General features: G+C 35.9%; 1 protein-coding gene across 5 annotated transcripts in view; it reads right to left on the bottom strand.

The window, feature by feature from the left end:
- Window positions 1-21,069, bottom strand: part of SSBP2 (single stranded DNA binding protein 2) — a 414,697-nt gene that overhangs the window by 257,439 nt on the left and 136,189 nt on the right. For 4 of the 5 annotated variants that reach the window (XM_021007765.2, XM_021007760.2, XM_021007774.2 and 1 more), the window contains exons 2-3: window positions 13,902-13,974; window positions 4,540-4,601 (exon numbers count right to left, since the gene is read on the bottom strand). In XM_021007765.2, coding sequence (XP_020863424.1) covers window positions 4,540-4,601; window positions 13,902-13,974 — 135 coding nt within the window. The remainder of the gene's footprint in view (window positions 1-4,539; window positions 4,602-13,901; window positions 13,975-21,069) is intronic. The other variant, XM_078153146.1, reaches the window with a different exon arrangement.

The following is a 21,069-nucleotide window of genomic DNA, read 5'->3' as shown; positions in this document are numbered from 1 at the left end:
AAAAATTCACTGAAGAAAAATATTCCTTTAAAAAGTAGAATTGGCCAATTGCAAAAGGAAGTACAAAAGCTCACTGAAGAAAATATTTCATTAAAAATTTAAACTGAGCAACTGGAAGCTAATGACCTTATGAGACATCAATAAACAATAAAACAAAACCAAAAGAATGAAAAAATAGAAGATAATATGAAATATCTCATTGGAAAAATAATTGACCAGGAAAATAGAAAGAGACAATTTAAAAATTATTGGACTATCTAAAAGCCATGATAAAAAAGATCCTAGACATCATCTTTCAAGAAATTATCAAGGAAAACTTCCCTGACATTCTGAAACCAGAGAGTAAAATAGAAATTGAAAGACTCTACCAATCACCTCCTGAAAGAGATCCCAAAAGGAAAACTCCCAGGAATATTATAGCCAAAATCCAGAATTCCCAGCTCAAGGAGAAAATAGTTGCAAGCAGCCGGAAAGAAACAATTCAAATAGTATGAAGCCACAGTCAGGATAACACAAGATTTAGCAGCTTCTATATTGAAGGATGAGAGGGCTTGGAATATGATATTCTGGAGGGCAAAGTAACTAGGATTACAACTAAGAATAACCTACCCAGCAAAACTGAGCATAATCCTTCAGGGGGAAAAATGGATATTCAATGAAATAGAGGATTTTCAAGCATTCTTGATGAAAAAAACCAGAGCTGAATAGAAAATTTGACTTTCAAATACAAAACTCAAGAGAAGCACAAAAAGGTAAATAGGAAAGGGAAATAAGAAGGGCCTTAATAAGGTTAAACTTTTTATATTCCTACACGGGAAGATGATACTTGTCACTCATAAGAACTTTCTCATTACTAGGGAAGTTAAAATGAGTATATATAGACAGAGGGCACAGGTATGAGTTGGATATGAAGAGATGATATCTGAAAAAAATAAAATTAAGAGGTGAGAGAGAAATGTACTGGAAGAAAGTTAAAAGAAGAGGTAGAATGGGCTAAATTATCTCACATAAAAGAGGCAAGAAAAAGCTTTTACAGTGGAGGGGAAGTAGGAGGAGGTGAAAGGGGGTGAATGAACCTTACTCTTATCAGAATTGGCTCAAAGAGGGAATAACATAGGCACTCAATTGGGTATAGAAATCTATCTTACTCTACAGGAAAGTACCAGGGGAAGGGGATAAGAGAAAGGGGAGAGGAGTGATAGAAGGCAGATAGAGGGGCAGATTGGGGGAGGGGGCAGTCAGAAGCAAAACACATTTGAGGAGGGACAAGATGAAAGGAGAGGGAGAAGAGAATAAATGAGGAGGGGGAAATAGGATGAAGGGAAATACAGTTAGCAACAGTAACTACAAAAAAAATTGAAGCAAGTTTCTCTGATAAAGGCCTCATTTTTCAAAGACCTGAGCCAAATTTATAAAAATAAGAGCCATTTGCCTCTTGATAAATGATCAAAAAGGTATGAACAGTTTTCAGATGAAGTAACCAAAGCTATTTATAGTTATATAAAAATGCTCTAACTCACTACTGATTGGAAAAATGCACATTAAAGCAATTCTGAGTTACTACCTCAAACCTATTAGAATGCCTTAATAAGACAGAAAAGGAAAATGACAAATGTTGGAGGGGATATGGGAAAAATGAGACATTAATGCACTGCTGGTGGAGTTGTGAACTGATGCAACCATTCTGTATAGCAATTTGGAACTATATCCAAAGGGTTATAAAAACATGCATACCCTTTGACTTAGCAATACTACTACTAGGTCTATATCCCAACAAACACAGATTAAAAAAAGGAAAAGGACCTATATTTACAAAAATATTTATAGAAGCTGTTTTCTGGGGGCAAAGAATTGGAAATTGAGGGGATACTCATTAATTGGGGAATGGCTGACCAAACTGTGGTACGTGATTATGATAGAATATTATTGTCTATCAGAAATTATGAGCAGGGGGGCAGTTAGGTGGCTCAGTGGATACAGCACTGGCCCTGGAGTCAGGAGGACCTGAGTTCAAATCCAACTTTAGATACTGACTAGCTACATGTGTGACCCTAGGCAATTCACTTAACCCCCATTACCTCCAAAATTTAAAATAAATGATGAGCAGGATGCTCTCAGAAAAAACCTGAAAAGACTCACACGAGCTGATGCAAAGTGAAACGTGCTGTGTACAAAGTAACAGCAATACTGTAAGATGATCAGCTGTGAATGACTTAGTTATTCTCAGCAATGCAATGATCCAAGACATCTCTGAAGGGCTTATGATGAGAAATGCTATCCATCTCCATATAAAGAACTCATGATGTCCAAATACAGATTGAAGCATACTTTTTTTACTTTACTGTTCTTGAGGGTTTCTTTTGGTCTGTTTTCTTTCACAACACGACTAATATAGAAATGTTTTGCATGACTACACATGTATAACCTCTATCAAATTGCTTGCCTTCTCAATGAGGGGGGTTGGGGGAGGGATGAAGGAAGATAATTTGGAACTCAAAGTTTTAAAAAACTAATGTTAAAAACTGCTTTTATATGCAATTGTGGAAAAATAAAATACTAAATAAATTTGAAAATAAAAATAACAATAATACCTACATTAATTTATATATTCAATACCATACTAAACTACCAAAGCTAGTAAAATAATAACCAAATTTAGCTAGAGCAGGAGTTCTTAAACCTTTGTGTGTTATGCACCCCTTTCAAAGTCTGTAAAGGCCAATAGATGCCTCTTAATAATATTTAAGTGCATAAAATAAAATGCATAAGATTAAGAGGAAAAATAATTATATTGAAATGTACTTATCAAAATATTAAAATAACAAACTCACTGACCCCAGGTCAAGAACTCTTGATATGGAGGAACAAAAGGTCAACAATCTTAAAAGAAATAAAGAAAAAAAAAGGAGGAAAGAGGGGGCCCTAGAAGTAGCAGATCTCAAACTACACTACAAAGCAGTAATTATCAAAATTCTTTGGCACTGGTTGCAAAATAGCAGGATCAATTAGTAGAACCGATTAGATAAAAGCATACCAAAGCAAATGACCTAGTAGTTTAGTATTTGATAAAACTCAGGAACCCAGCTACTGGGGTAAGGACTAACCGTTTCACAAAAATTGCTGGGAAAACTATAAAGCAGTCTGGCTGAAATTAGATTTAGTCCAACACTTCACATCATATACCAAGATAAGCTCCAAGTGGATACATAAGCTAGAAAGAACAGGTCATATACCAAGATAAGCAACAAGTGGATACATGAACTAGATAAAAAAGGACATATCATAAGCAAAATAGAGGAACATGGAAGAAATTACCTCTCAGATCTATGTAAAGGGGATAAATTCAAGATGATAAAAAGGGATAAAAAGTATCAGAGAAGATAACATGAATAATTTTGAATACAAAAAATTTACAAGTTTTAGCATAAACAAAACCAATGCAATTAAATTTAGGGGAGGAAAACATAAAAGAAAAATATCTTTGCAAGAAGTTTCTGTGATAAAGGTCTCATATCCAGGACATAAAAGGAAGTGATTCAAATTTATAAGAATAAGCTCCATTCCTCAATAAATAAATGGCTACAGGATATTAACAGGCAGTTTTTAAAGGAAGAAATACAAGTTATCATCAAATATAGGAAAAAATATTCCAAATCACCAATAATTCAAAAAATGCCAACTAAATCAATTTTGCATTTCTACCTCATATCTATCAGATTGGCAAAAATTAAAAAAAAATTACAGTTGCTAGAGGACTGGTAGAAAACAGAAGACTAATGTACAGTCGCTGGAATTGGTAACTGTCACAGCTATTTTGGAAGCTAATATAGAACCATGGCCCAAAAATCACTCAACTGTGTATACCCCTTTGACCCAGACATTCTATTATCAAACTATATCTCAAAAAGATCAAAGAAAGGAAGCCACTTGTAAAAATATTTCTATAGCAGCTGGAAAGTAATGGAGTTCCCATCAATTAAGGAATAGCTGAACAAATTGTGGTATATTAATGTAACAGAATAATACTAAAATGAAAGGGACAGTTTCAGAAAAGCACAAGACTTGTACGAACTGATACAGAGTCACGTGAACAGAACTAAGAAAACAATTTATATAACACAGCACTGCAGAGACATAATTTTCAAAGACTTAAAAACTGTGATCAGTGCAATGACCAACCACAATTCCAGAGGATCGATAATGAAGCAAATTACCTACCCCCCTAAAACAGAAGTGATGGACCCAAGGTACAGAATGAGACATAAATTTGTATACACAGCTAATGCAGGAGCTTGTTTTACTTCACTATCCATCTTTGTTACAAGAGTTTTGTTTTCTTCGTTTTTCTTAAATTTTTTTTGGAGGGACACAGGAAAAAATTTAGAAAATAGGAATGCTCTTTGAAAACGAAAGACAAAAATGTAGAAATTATATACAATGACAAAATTGCATTGTTGGTCATTACATACTCCTGCGTATATATTGGCCATTGGAATACATTATAAATCTAGTTTAACTGGAATAACAAGATACACTTACCACCACCAAGAATGCAAAAAGCCTGGCGGTTCCCCCAATGTGATGTTTTTTTCCCATCTTATCTGAAACAGATTTTAAAAAATATTAAAATTTTCCCCAAATGCTGTATACACAAAATTTCTTCACACGTAATAAAGCAGTAACTTCCCTCTTTAAGATCTTAATATATAGACTTTTGTTATTTTCATATTATTATTTATTCAGCATTTATAAATATATATTTAAGTGGTTGTTGATTCCCGTATACTGAAGGGAAAAAAAAACCTTGAAATTTAACATTTATTGCAAAGTGATAATACAAGCAACAATCATTTCAACAGTCATTTCTTTTCACACAATTTGATGTCTCAAAAAAAATTGTTACATTACTTCCATCCATATAAATATAGCAGGATACCTAACACATGGTAAAATTATAGTATTTGTAAATATGCCAAGTTAGTTTCTTAACTTCCTGGGTACTACAGTGGTGATGAATGTAAACCATTCTGCTAGTTAGATTACTCATGATTTGTTTTTGGATATCAGTTTGCCCTCGTCATGGCATAATTAGATAAGTGTTTTTAACTAAAAGCAGTGAATGGTCCTAGCATCTTATAATGAGATCCATCATATTAGTGTGTTTGGCTTGATTTGGCCTGGTATCTGTATGCTAGCTCTAAAAGTTTTCTCGAGTAGATAGCTGAAATTCTCAAATAAAAGATATATGGATATTATTTTTTCCTTTTTGATTTAGAAAATTAAGTTGGTGAGTACTGTTATTTGACATAGATTAGTGGGTCATCAATAAAAAATTAGAGATAGAAAATAGTAATAAGAGCAGCTATCATTTATATAGCAACATAGCATTTTAAAAAATCATTTCATTTGATCCTCACAGTAGTCCTATGAAGCAGCATAAGTAACAGGGATAGGGACTGAACCTGCAATTTCATCACAAATAGAAATCTCAGGTGAGGACATGCCTTCCCCTAGTTTAGGTCTGGCACACTATGTAACTTACACAGTTGCCTATTACAAAAAAGTTAAAGTTAAGTTTGCCTAAAGTTGCAAAACCAGTATGTGGTCTCAGAGTGAACCCAAATCTTCCCAATTCCAAAGTCAGCTCTCTATCCATTATGTCAAAGCAACCTCTGAAGTAAGTAGCACAGAAATTCACATTCTTGTTTCACAGATGAAGAATCTGAGACTGGGAGAAATTAAATTGTTGCTTAGTGGAACGAATACTGGACTTGAAGTCAGATAAAATCTGGGTTTGAATCCCACATTTGGTATTCTGTGAGCACTGATATGCCTTCAATCTCTCTGAGCCTCAGTTTCTAGAATAATCCAGAGGAGATGGGAAGTATGACATAATGAATGTGGTTAAAAAGTTAAGAGTTAGGAAGATTTAGATTTAAGTTCTGGCTTAGGTACTTAATATCTGTGTGACCATGGACAAATTCGGTCTCTCAGTTCCCCAAAAGTAACTCTGTAAGAGTTGCCGATCTATATCAGTGGAGGGAGTTTTCATACTAAGAGTTTCTTCCACTCACATGATCTACAGGTCCAGACCCTTCCCAACACCCACACAGAGAAAAATTATAGAGTTCATAATAGTCCTATATAATGTGAGGCAACTGACTCATACTAGACGTGGTAATGACTAGATTTCAAGTAGCTAGTTGTCTGTTGGTCATATCTTCCAAAAGTAACTGACATTTCCCTCTTGACTAGTCATATTTAGATGAAAAAGAAATTATAGGTGAAATTTGGGGAATATTACATCTATTTCTGCTGGGGCATGAAAGTTCCCTGATATAAATGAAGAAAAGGGCCCAAAATCATAATATAAATGACATTTTAAGAAGAAAACCATCAGTGACACACAGCAGTTTCTATTTATCAAAATCACAGAGGAATGGAAAAGTCTGTTTAATTTAGCGATTCCAGTTACCTTATATTTGCTATATGGTCGATAAGCAAGCTGCAAGCACTTTTTCTCTAAAGTTACCTTCTGTCTACCTTGTGCATATTCTGTATAAACCTAAATGTCTCCCCCAGTGGAATTTAATCTTCTTGAGGGCGTGGAGTATTTTTGCTTTTTTCTCTGAACCCCCAGCACTGAGCACAGTGCTGGGAACATAATAAGGAATTAATAAAGTGCTTATTGATTATTAAATTCAGTGTAAAATGCCCTAGGCATAAAAGCTATAGGAGAATAGACTAAATCTATATGGATTCTATAACATATAAGTTCCTTCTAGCTCTAAATTTATGCATCTATGATTATACCCTGAAAACATTTTATCAAAAATAAATTTTCATTCTATCTTTTGTTTTTAGATCCTCTAACATTCCCCAATATGTTCCTCCTAGAAAGCCATCCTTAATAATGAAGATTTTAAAGAGGGGGAAAAAAGGGACACCAACACCAACCATCATATTGAAAAGGTCTGACTTTATATGTAGTGTTCTACATCCACATCCATAGCTCCTCATTTCTGCAAAAATGGGCCGGGGTGGAGCGGGGGGGGGGGGAAGCGGTATTCTATCTCGTAGGAGGTCAAGCTTGGTCATTTCACAGAATTCAATTTCATTGTTTTGCTGTTGTTCTTCCCATTTCTATTGCTGTAATCATCATGTGAAATTGTTTTCATGGTTTTCTTACTTTACTTTGCATCTGTTCTTGTATGCCTGTCCAAGCTTCTCAGCTTCATCATATTTATGATTTCTGACATTCATATTCTGGTAGCACAAGTAGCTTAGCCATTCTCCAGTTGAAAGGTTCTAGTTCTTTGCCACTATAAAAAGTACTGCTATAAATATTTCTGTGAGCATGGAGCCTTTCTGTCACTGACCTTGGGGTATGGACATTTCAGTCACTCTTTTTGACTAATTTCAGACTGATTTCAAGAATGTTTGAATGAAACTTGCCCTTTTTTTAAGCCTAATAACAATTTATTCATTTTACTTACTACTTGTTTCCTTCTCATAAATGTTTTATGTGAGGGAGAATGTTTGAACTTTTTTTTTTGATTCCCCAAAAACTGGATTTAAAGTTTCAGACTTAGGTTAGCATTTCTTAAAATGAATAATTTTAGCCAAGACCTATTAACCACACTAAAATTTTACCATAGGCTATGTCAATGGTAAATGGTAAAATATTACTTAAAAATCAAATGTAGTAAGACTCAATTTTTGCCTTAACTTTAAAGATCAAATAATTAAAAATTAGTCAAGTACAAGAAGGAGAAGGTGCCCACAGATCCTTGAGACCACCAAGAGGTAGAGGGCAATTAAAGAGGATCATTATTGTAGATTACAGAGAAATTGAACAAATTCCTTCCATCAGTCATTACTACAGAATGGGGAAATTCCTATCCCAAGGGCTCTTAAAAAAAAATTAACAGGAACTCAGAGGGTGGCCTTAACTAAGATTGAAGTCTTTAAGGAAGAAGTTAGGGAATAGATTGAAAAACTTAAGTGCCACTAAATTGCCAGAAACTGGTGGGATTTTTCAAGGTTGTGAAGTAAATAAAATGCAAAACAGTGGGGATGCTGATGAAGATGCTGTTACAAACCAAAATTATCTATGAAGATCGGGAAGGTGTACATGTGATAAGCATTTTTTTAAAAAGAGAAGAGGAAATCTAGGGAATTACTAAACTTAATTTGAAGGAAATTAACTGCAACAACTAAAAAGGCTTGTATTAATCATAATAAATATGGACAACAGCCAATTAATGTATGTTATAAAAATGTAAAAATGTCCAGCTTGAATTTTCTAAAGCTAATCCCATCAATAATCTGCCTACCTACACAACCTCTACCTAAAATTTTAAACTAATCAATATATAGCTTTTCAAAGAAATTTATAACTATTACACAAAAATTAGATAAAGCAGCTAAAGTGATTTTGTTCAATGATTTTTAAAGAATAAAAAGGCCAAGTTATATGTAAATTGTGGTATGGGCCACATCTCGTTCAATGGCAAAAACTCAGTGTTAAAACAAATTCCTTTATCACTCATATCTTTTTCAACCTTGCCATTTTTCTACTTGGTATTAGATTCTGGGGTAATGGATGGAGAAACCTCAGAGTTAGCAAAGCCTATGTTCAAGGACTCTCTGACAGCCTCTGGCTTTGTGACCGTAGCCAAGTAACTTAACCTCTCGGTGCCCTGGGCAACTCTCCAAGACTATAAAATTACTGCCAGACATGGTAGTACAAGCCTATGTTCCCTTGCAGTGGGGGAGCCTGAGGCTGAAGCTGGTGGGTCCTCGGAGTTTAGGACTTCTGAGCTAGCCAAAGCTAAGTGTCCATACTAAGTTCCAAATATGACAAGTCCCAGGGTTGGGGGGCGTGGGTGAGGGGTGGGGGAAATGTACTGCCTAATGAGACACAAACAGGGGCAGGTCAGAAAAACTGAGTAGATTAAACCATCTGTGCCAACCAGTACTGGGTTCTGGCCATGAATGGCCACTGCTCTTCCAGTCTGGATAGGAGAGGTTGAGGCTTCCCACCCTTCCCAACAAAAGGCCATGAATTGCAGAAAAGGTGAGAATCTGCAATGGAATTGGGAACTCTTAGTGAGGATTCTCTCTCCACCATTTGCTCATATATTTATTTGTTTGTTTGATAATCTGATTTACCTATTTATTTAGAAGAAACTCACTTTTCCACTGATTAAAATTAAGAAAAAGGATTCAGAAAAGTCTTAACAATAATGATAATTTTCAGCAGCATAAGACTTGATTTTTCAAAATGTTTTTTTCATGTATTTATTGAATAACAGAATTAAATAATAGAATATGACTTTTGGAAGGAATTTCAGAGGCAATCTAGACACCCCCCAGACTAAGAATGCCCCCTACAATGTAAACAACAAGTTGTTGTAGAGTTTTTCTTTGAAGACAACAAAGGAGGGTGAACCCAACACCCCCAGAGGCCAGGCTTTTCACTTTTACAAAGCTCTCATAGTTAGGAAGTTCTTACTTTCATAGAGTGGAATGGCATCTCTCTAACTTCCATCCAATGCTCCAAATTTAGCCCTCTGGCAAAACCAAGCAAGTCTAATCATTCTTGAATCCCACAGCCCTTCAACCACTTCAAGAAAGGACCCACAGCCATCCTTCTTTGCCCCCTCCCCCTCCCCTCCTCCCTACCAAATCATCTCTTCTCTAGCCTAAATATTTCTAGTTCCTTCAAATTATCTTCCTATGGTATAATCTCAAGACTTCTCCATCTAGGTCACTTTCTAGCTTACAAATATACTTACTAAAAATTTGAATTTTGCTATTTCTCTACTTACACAACAGAAGTGTCAAACTCATGGCCTGCAGAATTCTGGAATACAGCTTGAACCAGATTAAAGTGTAACTGGAAAATGTTTAACAAAATAAATAAAATACAATACAACATAGGTAATGTTAATTTGTTTTTGTAAGTCAAAATACGGCCCACAGGGATCCATTTCTATTTGAGTCTGACCCCACTGTTTTACAACTCCTCTCATACATTATGTTTATATTATGTCCCTTTTCTCCACTCATAGTCACCACCATAGTTCATCAAGCCCTCATCACCATTCATCTGGACTATTACAATAGCTTTCTTATAGGTCTTCCTGCCTCAAGACTACCACTCCAATCCATCCTTCACACAAGTGTCAAAGGGATATCCTAAAGGTCTGCCCATGTCACTCCTTTAACCAATAAACTTCAGTGGCTCCCCATCACCTCTCAAAGTTGTAAACTGAAGGGCAGAGATAGGAACACCAAGAAAGGGTAGAAGGAGTTGCTGGGATCTGGGCCTTGCTTAATAGTATAAACACCCAGAAGACAGAAATATAGCATGAATGAGATATATCCAGATGGGAGCTTATGAGCAAAGGGACCTTGGGACCCTATTGTTCTCCCAACTCACTACGAGTTAGCAACGCAATGTGGCAGCCAATAACAAATAAAATTGCTCTTGTGTTGCACTAATAGAAATATAGATTCTACTATAAGACAGGCAGGCATTCAGATAGAGTTGCTGCCAGAATCACTAGAAGGAGTATCCATATTGATGAGATTGCAGATCTAACAAGGCCTTAGAACAAGGGATGTGTTCTGATCATACTATACAAAAAGTCCTGTATTTAGTTTGGAGTCACATTCTATGAGCAAACCTGATAAAATGTAATGTACTTAGAGAAAACAGACCAGAATGGAGAGGAAACAAGAAACTGTCATATGAAGAACAACTGAAAGAAAAACAATATTTAGCTGAGATGAATAGACTTCATGTAGAATCAGCACAACCAGTTGTCTCGGATGTGGTAACATGGGTGGCTGTGCAGGTACAGGTTTTCTTAGGTAGCCTCTGAACTTTAAGAATCTGTGAGTCATTCACACCTGGCTACCTTTCTTCTCTTCCTAAGGGCAAGGAATAGCCTATCTTCTTAACTGTCCATCACTACTACCCATATTCCCCAATTAGTATTTTTCCCACCCAGTGGAAAACATAACAATCTCACAGCTTCTCCTTTCCTGGCATTGAAGCAAGTACATGGTTCTTTTGAGATTTAAGACTCTAACTTTTTGAAGTAATGAGGAAAGTGGTAGGGGTTAAAAGGCTCTCTTCTATCTACCTGACAATCTCCCACAAACTTTAAAAAAATTTTTTCTCTACTTAAGTTCTACAGGGGAAAAAAAAACCAAACCAAAACCAAAGGCACAAAGAAGCAATAATGGTGAATATTTGAGTGCACAAAAGCCTGAAGTAAGATTCATCTATGTTTTGGAAGACATCCCAGACTTAGCCTATAATGGGCATTTTGTAACAAGAACCAAGGTAGGAGCTTGTGCAAAAAGTTGGAAATGAGGGGAGTGTTACATTGTACATACCTTCTGACTCTATTATCCTACTACTACACTCCAAAGAGATCAAAGACAAAGGAAGGAGACTTATACAAATAAAAATATTTGTAACAAAATTTTTTGATGTAGCAACAAACTGTAAATGAAGTGAGTATCCATTAACTGGGGAATAGCTAAAAACAAAAGTATAGGATTTTGATGTAATTATATTATTACTCTCCTAGAAATGGCAGAAGAATTAGATTCGAAGAAACCTGAGAAGACTAGTATGAACTGAGACAGAGTAAAGGGAGTAGAACTAGAATGATTTATACAACTGGGTAGAGAAAAACAGGTTGGAAAGACTTCTGATCAATGCAGTGATCAATCATGACTCTGGAAGACATGATGACGCATGCCTCCCATTGCTGGACATAATGGTGACGCATCAATAGAGGTGTGGAAGGAGACATACGTTTTCATACATGGACAGTGTACTGATTTGTTTTGCTTGCCTGACTGATTACAAGGGAAAGCTTCTTTCTATTGGGGCTGGAGAGCTGATGGATAGTGAGAGTGACTCAAATAAAAGAAGAAAAATAAAACTACCAATGAAACAAAAAACAAAGAGAGCAGAAAGAAGTTCAAGAGGGGACACACACACAACAAGGATGTTATTATCATGTTAAATTTAATGTACACCTTTAAAAACTGAACAGAAATAACAAAACTAAACAGAAATTTGCAGCTTAATATATGATTCTCTCTTCTGTTCTCTGTACACTGGAATGTTCATGTTTGTTGACATTTGCTAAGTTCATAAAAAAATTAGAGGAGAATGCAAAAGGTAGTTCAGTAATGGGGTGGGAAAGAATAACAGCTATAAATTAGGGGGAAATGATCACAAGGGGATAACTTCCCTTCCTTCACTTCATTTGCCAATTTTACTCACTCCTTTTTGCCCTTTTCCACTGATACAACCATCACACAGGATGTCCTGAATCAGTTCCTGGAAGAGGTTAAAACTAGGGACTGGAGGTAAGAGTTGGAGGCAATTCTTGGCAGAAATGGTATTGGCAATAGCCAAGGGAAAAGGTGAAATGGAAAGGTAGAGAAATTTCAAGAATGTTCCTTTAGGAACACAGGCAATCAGATAGGGTGGCCATTCCATATCAGGCATTCATTAAATCGGAGATGTTGAGGTTTAGGTATGCATATACAGTGAGTAACATATACATACGTATGTGGAAAAAAGGGCTGATCAGGGGGATTCCCCAATCAACTTAAGCTGTGAATGGGAGTGAGACAGAATGGGAGACTGTTCTTGGCCTTTTGCTTGCTTACTTTTTCACAATTTCCCTTGAACCTTTCTTCTAGAGCACTAAGGAGTTAGGGAGCAGAAGGAAAAAGATTTCTCCCTTTCTCTCCCCATCCCACCTCCAGCAGCAGTTGAGGATGACTTGTGGCAGAAACACAGGGCAAATGTTGGCACTCGGTCTTGGGATATGAAAAGGCAGCATGAGGACAACTAGTTAATCAATCAGCAAGCATGTGCTAAAGGATGGGGATACAAAGACAACGTGAAACAATTTCTGCCCTTAAGGAACAGGAGACAACGTGTTCCATCATTGGTAAAATGATGGTGTTGAAATAAATTATCCATAGAGCTCTATGGCTCTACATGACATCTTTTTCATTTGAAGACTACTACTTTTGTAGTATCAAATATAGGTGTGGAAATATTGCAAAATTTAAGGAACAAAAAGGAGTTATCTTGGTTTAGGGAAAAAACCCACAAAGGTAATTATACCTTGGGCAGAAGAAGGTTGGATTGCAGAGATCCCAAGTCATGCCCTGAAGAGACAAAACTTGCTCTGGAATTCAGAAAGAGTTCCTGGAGTGGACCAAGTAAAAGCAAGACTAGTAACAACCTTGAACAACAATAATCCAAACTCTTCTTCTCTCACAGTCTGGAAGGCATCAGAATCAGTAAGAGAATTAGAAAAAATAGAACCACTGTGGAAAAAAAACTCAAATTAAGAGCTAGTCAAACAGGTATAGGTAAGGAAAAGAGAAAGGCTCAAAAGGTAATAATTGAAATATTTCCTAACTAAAATATGAGAAAGGAATCGATTCTGTGTTATAGCCATATTAATGGATAGAACAAATATTCTAAAATAATAGTTATTCCCCAAATAATTTGTGGTTCAGGAATACAAAAGATTATTTTAAAGCAGCACATTTGCCTTCTAGGTTGTATTTTGCTTAGGATAATATTAATATTGCTCTGCAATTCTTAGGGAAGCACCAACTTCAAGGAGGGAAATGTAGACTAAAAGTATGCTGAGTGTAGTCTGGGATTTTTAAAAATTGCTTATACAGATAATCCACAAAGTAAATACATGCCAATAACATAGTTCACTATATAACATGCAAGCACACATACACAATTACATAAAATTGCTTATTTTAAAACAGGCATCCATTTATTTATGCAATGTAGCAAAATTGTAAGCCAAAAAAGATACAAAACATACCTCTGATAAAAATGTCTGAGCAGATTTCTGAGCTCCTACATGGAGCAGATATTCATATACATAGAGTGCTAACCTAGAAAATGAATAAAATATATTAATAATTGGGAAAGCTTTTTAAAATTAAAACTCAGAGAAGACATATTCTTTTTCCTTCTAAAATAATTTCATTACAAAATGCAAGAGAAACATCCTTTCCCATGCTTTATGGGGGCATTTATGTTTCCATTTTTCTCTATATTCTCATGTACGTGTGTGTACCCACACAAGAAGCAGCGTTGAGTAGGGTCTAAAGAGTTGGCTTTGGAGGTGAGAAGAAGAGGGTTCAGGTTTAACTTAACACACACTAGCTGAGGGACCCAGAACCAGTCACTTGACCTCTGAGAGCCCTAGGCAATTCTCCAAACATGTAAGTTGCAGAGTAGGTACCAATCATAATCAGGAGTTTTCTTCCTAAAGAGGACAACTTTCCTACTAATAAAATCACACATATACTCATGTTTCTGAGTACATACATAAAAACATATGGATATGCAAATATACATGTTTATATATGTAAACACAAATGGATGCATCCATGTATACATTCATATTTGCTCTATAGATTCACATACATTCATGAATATTCAGAAACTTCTTACAATTAAGATAATATGTGGGAAAAAAAGGCAAAGCTGCATTTCTGCGGGCAGGAAAGGTCATGATCACAATTCAGGTTTGTTCTCTGTTAGTTCACTCCCTTTGTCTTAGCTTACACAGCATAATTTTATAATTATAAGTCTATGACCAATAATATGAATTCCCTTCCCTATATTCCAGGAAGTCTTCTTTTATAGTACAAATAAATCATTCATTTGCATAAGAATGTGATTATTTCATGGAAACTTTCTAACAACTTTACCTCCTCCAATTTTTTTCTGCCTGTTAATATAAACCTTCACTGTTTGTACATGTGCATGCCAAAAATCTTATTTCTCACTAATACTATACCCATTTTTATATTTGTTCAGCAATCTTCCATCAGTCTCTAACTTTGACACTAACAGAAATTATTGAATTTTATGAGGCACATAAAAATATAATAAAAAATGTATTAAAAAGATCTAGAGATAGGAGACTTTCACTAAAGCATTCAAAATTTTAGTCTGAAAATTAAATACATACACATATATACGTACGTAGCTATATATACATACACCCCTATATATGATCTATACATGCATTCACACTCATATATATATACACACTCCATACCACATGCAAAGAATATTAATTATTCTGCCTATACACATACAGTTCCCGTTATCATGTGAACTCTTCATTTTTAAATTGCTCCATGTGATTTAATTTCAGTTGAGCTGTTAACAGAACATTATTCAAAAACCCAAATTAGTCTGTGGCAGTATTTTTAATGGTATCTTGGATTGATGCCCAGATAGAACACAACAGTTCAGTTTCTGCTACTCTGTATTTACCAATATTGAACCAGGTTTCTAGTAAACAATACATTGTAACAATTCAGTATAGTCGCACTATTTTTCCTGCCAAATGAATTTTTTATTATTTTAAAGACGGATGACATTTCTGTCTGAAATACTCCACTTATAAATGAGTTGTCGCACAAGTAGCAGAAAGAAAAGCTTTTCTCACTCCTCATCATCTGTCTCCTTGTCATGAAGTGAGGTCTTTTACAGCTGATCTGCACACTGCTCTAACAAACATTCTAAGAGAGTTCATCTGTCTGATCAAGCAGGTCACTGTTCAAGAGTGGTCCGTCTAAGGACACTGATGACCACAGGGACAACCTCAAAACTACTTCTCCTCCTAAATTTTTAAAACTAAACATAGCATTACCTGGATGGCATTTTCTTCTGGAAGCAAAGGCAGTATTTCCGAATTCTTTTTATTATAATAATAGCTAACAACAGCTAACATTTCTACAGCACTTAAAGTTTTGCAGTGTTGTGCAAATATATTAAGTGCTATGATTATAACCATTTTCCAGATGAGGAAACTGAGGCTGAAAGAGTCTAAGTGGCTTGCCCTGTTTGAGGCAGCATTTTAATTCAGTCTTCCTGACTCCAAGTTACACTTTATCCACTGTGACACCTCACTGCCTTATAACAGACTCTTCCACAATCCTTCATTTAAGAAACAAAAAGCATAATCTGAAATTTAATGTTGTGTTTTTCTCTTTTGTTTGTTTAAAGCATCAGCCCCAATCCAGGCCCTGTGAATCTAAAATGAATATGCTTCTCTAGGTTTTCATCTATGTCTAAGGAAAAGGGTCATATTGTGTCATTATTACCCAGAAATTAATAACTCACATTTTTGTAGTGCTTTAAATTTCACAAAGCACTTTCTTCATAATACTGGAGGTGAGTAACACAACTATTACAATGATTTAGTTGAGGCTGAGGCTGATTGTCTTGTTTGACATCATATCCTAGTGGCTGTCACTGAAAGCCAAGCCTTCTGACCCCAAATACTGGTGCTCTTTCTACTACATGTCCCTGCTTCTTAACTTCTGGAAGGCCAACAACTTTGAACCGTCTTCATCCCGTGACTCTCCTAAAAGGCAACACAGTGCAGTACATATAGGGATGGTCCTAAGTTAGGAGGACCTGGATATTGGAAAATGCTGCCTCAGACATAATATGTACACATTTCTATACGTGTACACAAATGGCTATATCTATGTATATATTCATGTTTGTAACAGATTCATACATATATGCAAATACTCAAAAACTTCTTGCAATATAATAGCAGACTGGTGGCCGTGACTTTTCCTAATTTACCTCAACAACACTGTTCATCAGCAATCTCCTCTCTACTCAGAGCACAAACACCCTTGTTAAGGCCCTCCCTCATCATTTCTTCCAGGACTACTATAATAGCCTCCTTATCAGTCTCTCCCTAACTCTCTCCAGTTCATCTTCTATACAAGGGCCAGGAGAATATTCTGGACCATGCTCAGGAAACTTTAGTGGCTCCCTAAACTAGGACATTTCAAGTCCTCTCAGGTTTATTTTACATCACTCTCCTTTATACATACAGACAATGTCTATGCTATTCCTCACACAGGAGAGTCCATCTCTCATCCCTCAGGTTTTATACCGAATGTCACTCATGCCTAGAAGGCATACCTTCTTAACCTATGCCTCTCAGAACTTCCAGAATCCCCTAGTTTCTTTCTTTCAAAGGCTAGTGCCTGCATTCAAAAGTTCCTTCACATTCATTTTGTATGTATGTATGTGTGTATACATATATTTATAAGTATGCATACTGTTTTTTTAAAAGCTCGGCTCAAACACCAAGTGACGGAATGTAAGCATTTTGAGGGCAAAGATTATTTCATTTTTTCTCTGTATCTCTAGCACTTCGCACAATGCCTGGCACCATAACTTACTAAATGCTTAATGATTAAGTAATTTTCGATCTTCTCAATGCCCAAGCCAACACTGGTTTTACATACCAGAGTTTCTGCACAAAAAAGGTCCTTCTACTAATAAAGATACAGCATAGGCTCCTGACTCAACCTCTCCCATCCCTATAGGCTTCTTATTACCAAAAGTAGACAATCAAACAGAAGTCTTTCTAACCTCTTAGCTTTCACATTTTTCTTGCATTTTCTTGTTTCTACCCTGAGATCTCAAAAGTAGAATTCTGGTAAATTATTGGCTAAAAAAGGGTTTATCAGTGCTTCAGTGGATAAAGCACTGGACCTGGAGTCAAGAAGACTTGAATTGAAAACTGGCCTCAGACACTTATTAGCTGTGTGACCCTGAACAAGTCACTTGACCTCTTTTTGCCTTAATCCACTGGAGAAAGAAATGGCAAACCATTCCAGTATCTTTGATGGGGTGCTTTGGTGCTTGTGTTTGGATGCTTGTGCTTGTACTTGTACCCCAATTTCTCCCTAGCCTCAGAAACATTATCCCTGACAGTTTCTCCCCAGCCCAAGGACACTGTGCCTAGCAGTTATTCATGCATGGGCCTCAGCATGACCCTTATCTCTCTCCCTGGTACAGCTACACAGAGCTGGGCTGCTCAGGCCCCAGCCCTCAGATCATGTTTCTGGAAGCCTCCCAATTCCTTAGTAGTTCCTGTCTTGTGAGAAAGCTTTCCCTTGTTGCAGAACATTCTCTCATCAAGACAGAGGGAGAGGGGTGCCTTGCCCAGCCCAAGGAGTCTTCCTCCTGCCAGACTCCAAAGATCCATACCTCTGTCATCTCCCTCCCTGTCCAGTATACTCCCTGTACTTTCCCATCCATAGCCCCCAAAGACACCTGCACCTTTGGATTACCTCATCAGTGTCCCTGGCATTACTTTCCCATGCTCTTTTCCATATAAACCCTAGCTGCATTCTCAGTCTCCCGCAGGATCCTTTAAGAATCCTTGCCCGCTGAAAATCGTAACAATAAACTTTGCCACCTTGGCTTAAAGAATGCTTGAGTCTGTGAATTCATTCCAGATGACCCTGTACTCCTGTCTTTGAGGGGTCACAACCTCTCAACCTCTCACACCGCAACATTTTTGCCAAGAAAACCTCATGGACAACATGGTCCACAGAGTCATTGAGACTCAGAAGTGACTGAACAACAAAATCTTATATCCCTAGTTATTCATATTCCCATTATCACATAATAGGAAATTATAACTTCATTAGAAAAATATGCGAAGAACATCTGAGAAAATATCATTAATAAGCCATCTAATCTTTTCTCTTTTGCTCCTCTTAAAACTAAAACTTCTTATATTTTAAGAGAACATCAAAATATTTATTGTTATACTTATAATAGACATATTAATGTTATTTAATCCAAATATTTTTATAATGTTTCATTTAATATTTATTAATTTTTCCAACTCTAAACTAAACAAGTTTAACTTTTAATGTGCTGACGTATAAAAATTTCTTAAATTCTGGGATTGGGAGTGAGGGAACACATAAAATCTACAAATAATTCAATGCATCAACTTTAGCGAGCCTCAACTTCTCTAGCCTCAAATTCTTCTGTGTAATGAATCCAGAGATACCTACCTCTTTCTACTCTCAGAGATGTGAAAACTGATTAGATCACATCTGTAAAGTACTTAGAATTTCTTTGAAGAAAAGCATTAGAATATAAATATAATTTATTACAGCAAATCAAAAGTTATTCTATTCAAATAAAATTCCACAATTTTAGCCTCAACTTAATGAAATAATTATGTTGATAATGAAGATAAGAAGGCAGTCTTGGCAATTTCTAATTCCTTTTAAATAATCTTTTCAGTTAGACCTAAAAATATTAATTCATTTCACTGCTAGAATCAGTGAAATTCATAGTATAACAACAGGGAGAAAAACCTTGATCTTTAAAAACAACTAGAACCAGAGAGAACCTGTTTATCAATGGCAAAACTGATATAAGATGACTCACACCATTCACCTCCTGTCAGAGAGGTGAGAGACTTAAAATCCAGAATGAAATTATGTATTTTTGGACAAGGCTAATGTGGAAATTTGTTTCCCTGAATCATCTGTGTTTTGTTGTATTTTTTTTAACTTTTAAAAATTGCTCAGTGGAGGTGAGAGAAAATAAAAGAGGACAAAAAATAAGTATTTTTTAAAGAGAAGGAAGCTACTAGGATTATGTACAAATTTAGAAGCTCCCTGGTGTCATCCCCTCTACTAATATAATTGAAAGTTACTTGTATGACTAATCAAACTTTAGGCTAAAAAATAGACTAAATAAGATTCATTTTGGAAGCTAATATCAGAAAGCTTGCTGAAACTAGCTGAAGCTTGTTGTCTATATTTTTTGCATCCTCAGTTCACTATTATACTTTAATGATTTCTCAAATTCACCTTTAATGCTCTGCTCCTAGATTGAGGTGTAGATATAGGGGGTGCACTCACAGAGTCATCAGTTATTCAAGCTATTCCTATCTACATATCTTAGCCTCCTCCCTTGAAAGGAGACGAACTAGTCCAACCAACTATATAAATGTCAAGTGGTATTATCATCATTAATATTAACATCAATATAATCTAGCCTCATTATTTGTACATTCAGAGGTAGCTGAAGTCTGCTTAGCCTTGTCTATGCTGGTATCTTTGCAAGAGTCTCCTGATCCTTTTGTCCTGCAACTGCCTAGGGCCACCTGGAATCAACCTGTGGTTCTAGGTATAGCCATATTCTAGGAATTGTACATATGAGGCTTCATTCCTCAAGACTAAAACCAAAAATTAGATGGGTATATTTTTGTACATTTACCAAAATCTAGTTTGCATACCATTTAAAAACCCTGTAATTAGGTAAACTGAATGAGGGATTCTCTGTTCCTCGAAATCTCAGACTACACAGGCAAACCATATTTCATTGGATCTTCTCAGCAATCTTGTGAGGTAAACAGCAAAAATAATAGTTTCTCTCTTTATAGATGGAGGGGGGAAGGCTCAGAAAAAAAGGACATTGATACAGAGAAGTCCTTCATTTTATGAAGGCATTTACTTCTAAACTCTCTTCCACCATCTAAGTGTAAAAAGATTCATTATAACTATATGTTCATGCTAATTAAAAAGGAAAACAGGAATATGTAAGTTCATTCCACAAAACAAACACCTCATATTTTTGGAAAGCTACAAATATCTTACTTCATCAAATACATCACTGTTTTACCCCTAAAGACAGAACAGGCCCAATAGACCCAAATATGAGACAATAATTTGACCCTAAGAACTTTGGGTTAGCATTGATATAAAATCTATTTAGGACAAAGTAATGCAGATTTTAAAAAAAAAGAATTAAAGAAGAGGCAGTATCCATTTACTTGTGGGAAATTTGCTGCAAACATGTCCACCTTATGAAACAGGTGTATCAAGATCATTTAAGCATCTAATATAATCTTTCAAAAAAAGAACACTATGTCCAAGAGCTAATAAATCTGAGTTTCTAATCCCAGTTTTACCACTTAACACCTACTTTGAGACTGAGTAAAAGGATCACTGCACCTCCCTAACTCTCAATTTCAATAAAGTGTACAATTCAATTCAATATACCTTTTACAGCACCTTCCATGTAGAAGTCCCTCAGCTAGACACTAGGGATATAAAGATAAAATTGAAAAACAATCTTTGCCCTTGAGGAGTTTGCATTCTACTGGACTAGTTTGGATAACA

This window comes from Phascolarctos cinereus, unplaced genomic scaffold (genome assembly GCF_003287225.1).
Source record: "Phascolarctos cinereus isolate Bilbo 61053 unplaced genomic scaffold, phaCin_HiC Scaffold_4;HRSCAF=312, whole genome shotgun sequence".
Lineage (NCBI taxonomy): Eukaryota > Metazoa > Chordata > Mammalia > Diprotodontia > Phascolarctidae > Phascolarctos > Phascolarctos cinereus.
The sequence above is the reverse complement of the archived record's forward strand: the minus strand, read 5'-3'. Positions and strand labels throughout refer to the sequence as shown.